General features: G+C 37.5%; 1 protein-coding gene across 1 annotated transcript; it reads left to right on the top strand.

Annotated features, from left to right (window-relative positions):
- Nucleotides 1–1,616: 1,616 nt before the first annotated feature.
- LOC147380143 (olfactory receptor 5AC1-like) lies at nt 1,617–2,540 on the top strand. The gene has a single exon (XM_086414412.1). The coding sequence runs from the start codon at nt 1,617–1,619 to the stop codon at nt 2,538–2,540; it is 924 nt and encodes a 307-aa protein (XP_086270538.1).

The following is a 2,540-nucleotide window of genomic DNA, read 5'->3' as shown; positions in this document are numbered from 1 at the left end:
ACTCCTCTCCCAATTTTGAGAACCCCATGAACAGCATGGTCTTTGCTACTCTGAACAATAATGCATTGACTATTCTTTGTATATTTATCTTTGTATAGCAGTGCTTTGATCTCCAGGGTGTGTATGTATGTATGTATATATATATATATATATATATATATATAGTGATAGCTGAAAGGATATATGTATTTTAAGCTAAATGGAATTGTATAAAATTGCTTTTCAAAAAGGCTGTTGCAATTCATAGTTCCATGAGTAATATATGAAAGTACCACTTTTTTCACTTCAGGCAACAAGGAGTATTTTTATTCATTTCTGCTATTCTGATACATGAGAAAGGAGGTATTCACCTGTTTTTGTGTGTCTGTTCATGTACACATGTGTATTTGTGACAGAAATTTAGGTATCTTTTCATTTTATTTGTTGGTTATTTTGATTTCTTCATCTGTAAACTTGCTTATTTTCATCCTTTACATTCTTCTATTAAATTCCTTGCCTTTAAAAAAAACTATAGTTATTTTATATGATAGACATAAATCTATGTCTTTAATATACATGCAAGATATCTTTCCAAACTAATTACATACTCTTTGACTCTGTTGGATATTATTTTTTATGCATTCAAGCTATCTATTTTACTGGGTTTCTTCTCTTGAATAATAATTTTTCTATTCATTATGTTACATTATTGCTTTCTAAGTTACTTAGCAATATCTATGGTGTGGGGAGGAGAAGGCAATGGCACCCCACTCCAGTACTCTTGCCTGGAAGCTCCCATGGATGGAGGAGTCTGGTAGGCTGCAGTCCATGGGGTCGCTAGGAGTCGGACACGACTGAGCGACTTCACTTTCACTTTTCACTTTCATGCATTGGAGAAGGAAATGGCAACCCACTCCATTGTTCTTGCCTGGAGAATCTCAGGGACAGGGGAGCCTGGTGGGCTGCCGTCTATGGGGTCGCACAGAGTCGGATATGACTGAAGCGACTTAGCAGCAGCAGCAGCATGGTGTGGGGCAGGAGCCTTAACAGTACTTAGTAATATTTCCAGACAGATAGCAAACTGTCAGCATAACCCATTAAATCAATTGTCCTTTTCCTACTGAACTGAAATATCATATTTTTCATGCCACATTCCCATATATATTGGAACCTACTTCTGAGTTCTGTATTCTGTTGCACTGATCCTCTGGCTTCTTCTTATGCCACTACATTAATGTTTTGATTACCACGTCTCTACATTATTGTTCAACATCAGTTAAGGTATTCCTGACTACTCAATGTTTATATATTTCTTGGGCAGAACGAGAAGTTATTTCCTCCATATCAATTTTAAGATGAGTTCATGCAAATCTAAAAACTGTTGTTACCCATGTTAGACTGAAAAGGATTTGCATGAAAATTACCTATCAATTTAGGTGAATATAATTTTAAAATATTTCATTACAGATAATTTTGAGTGTATATAAAAGTAGATAAGTGAAGGTACAAATTACGAACTACTAACTAAATGAGAAGCCTGTCTTATAAGCCTGTAACATAAAAATTCAATGTTTTTATGACTCTTTTGTGAATGTTCCCTCTCTTACTCTTTCATTTTAGAGATTAGCTGGTTGGATATGGCAGAAGAAAATATGGCTCTGGTGATAGAATTTGTTCTCACAGGACTCACAGATCTCCCAAGGCTTCAGGTCCCCCTTTTCCTGGTGTTCCTGGTCATCTACCTGACCACCATGGCAGGCAACCTCGGACTGATTTTTCTCATCTGGAAGGACCCCCATCTTCACACCCCCATGTACTCATTCCTGGGCAGCTTGGCCTTTGTAGATGCTTGCTCGTCATCTTCTGTGACTCCCAAGATGCTTGTTAACACCTTAGACAAGAGTCAAATGATGTCTCTCTTTGAGTGCATGGCCCAATACTATTTTTTTGGTTCCAGTGCCACCACAGAATGTTTCCTCCTGGTGGTGATGGCCTTTGACCGCTATGCAGCCATATGCAGCCCCTTACTTTACCCAGTGGTGATGTCCAACAGACTCTGCACTTGCTTGATAAGTGCATCATATGCAATTGGTTTTCTGCATCCTATAATACATGTAGGATTATTATCTAGATTAACTTTCTGCAGGTCTAATATAATACATCATTTCTACTGTGAAATTTTGCCACTTTTTGCAATTTCTTGCACTGATCCATCAATTAATGCATTAGTGGTTTTTATTTTTGCTGCTTTTATACAGGCTTTTACTTTTACAGGTATTATAGTCTCCTATATTTGTGTCCTCTTTGCCATCCTGAAAAAGAAGTCTGAAAAGGGCAGGAGCAAAGCCTTCTCCACCTGCAGTGCCCACCTTCTCTCTGTTTCCTTGTTCTATGGCACTCTCTTCTTCATGTATGTGCGTCCTGGGTCTGGCCAGGATCAATATCAGGATAAAATGTATTCACTGTTCTACACAATTATAATTCCCCTGCTAAACCCCTTTATTTATAGCCTAAGAAACAAGGAAGTTTTAGGTGCACTTAGAAAAATAATAAAGATATAA

The sequence above is a fragment of the Bos grunniens genome, chromosome 1 (genome assembly GCF_055505025.1).
Source record: "Bos grunniens cultivar Pamir isolate PY7600 chromosome 1, Bosgru_T2T1.0, whole genome shotgun sequence".
NCBI lineage: Eukaryota > Metazoa > Chordata > Mammalia > Artiodactyla > Bovidae > Bos > Bos grunniens.
The sequence above is the reverse complement of the archived record's forward strand: the minus strand, read 5'-3'. Positions and strand labels throughout refer to the sequence as shown.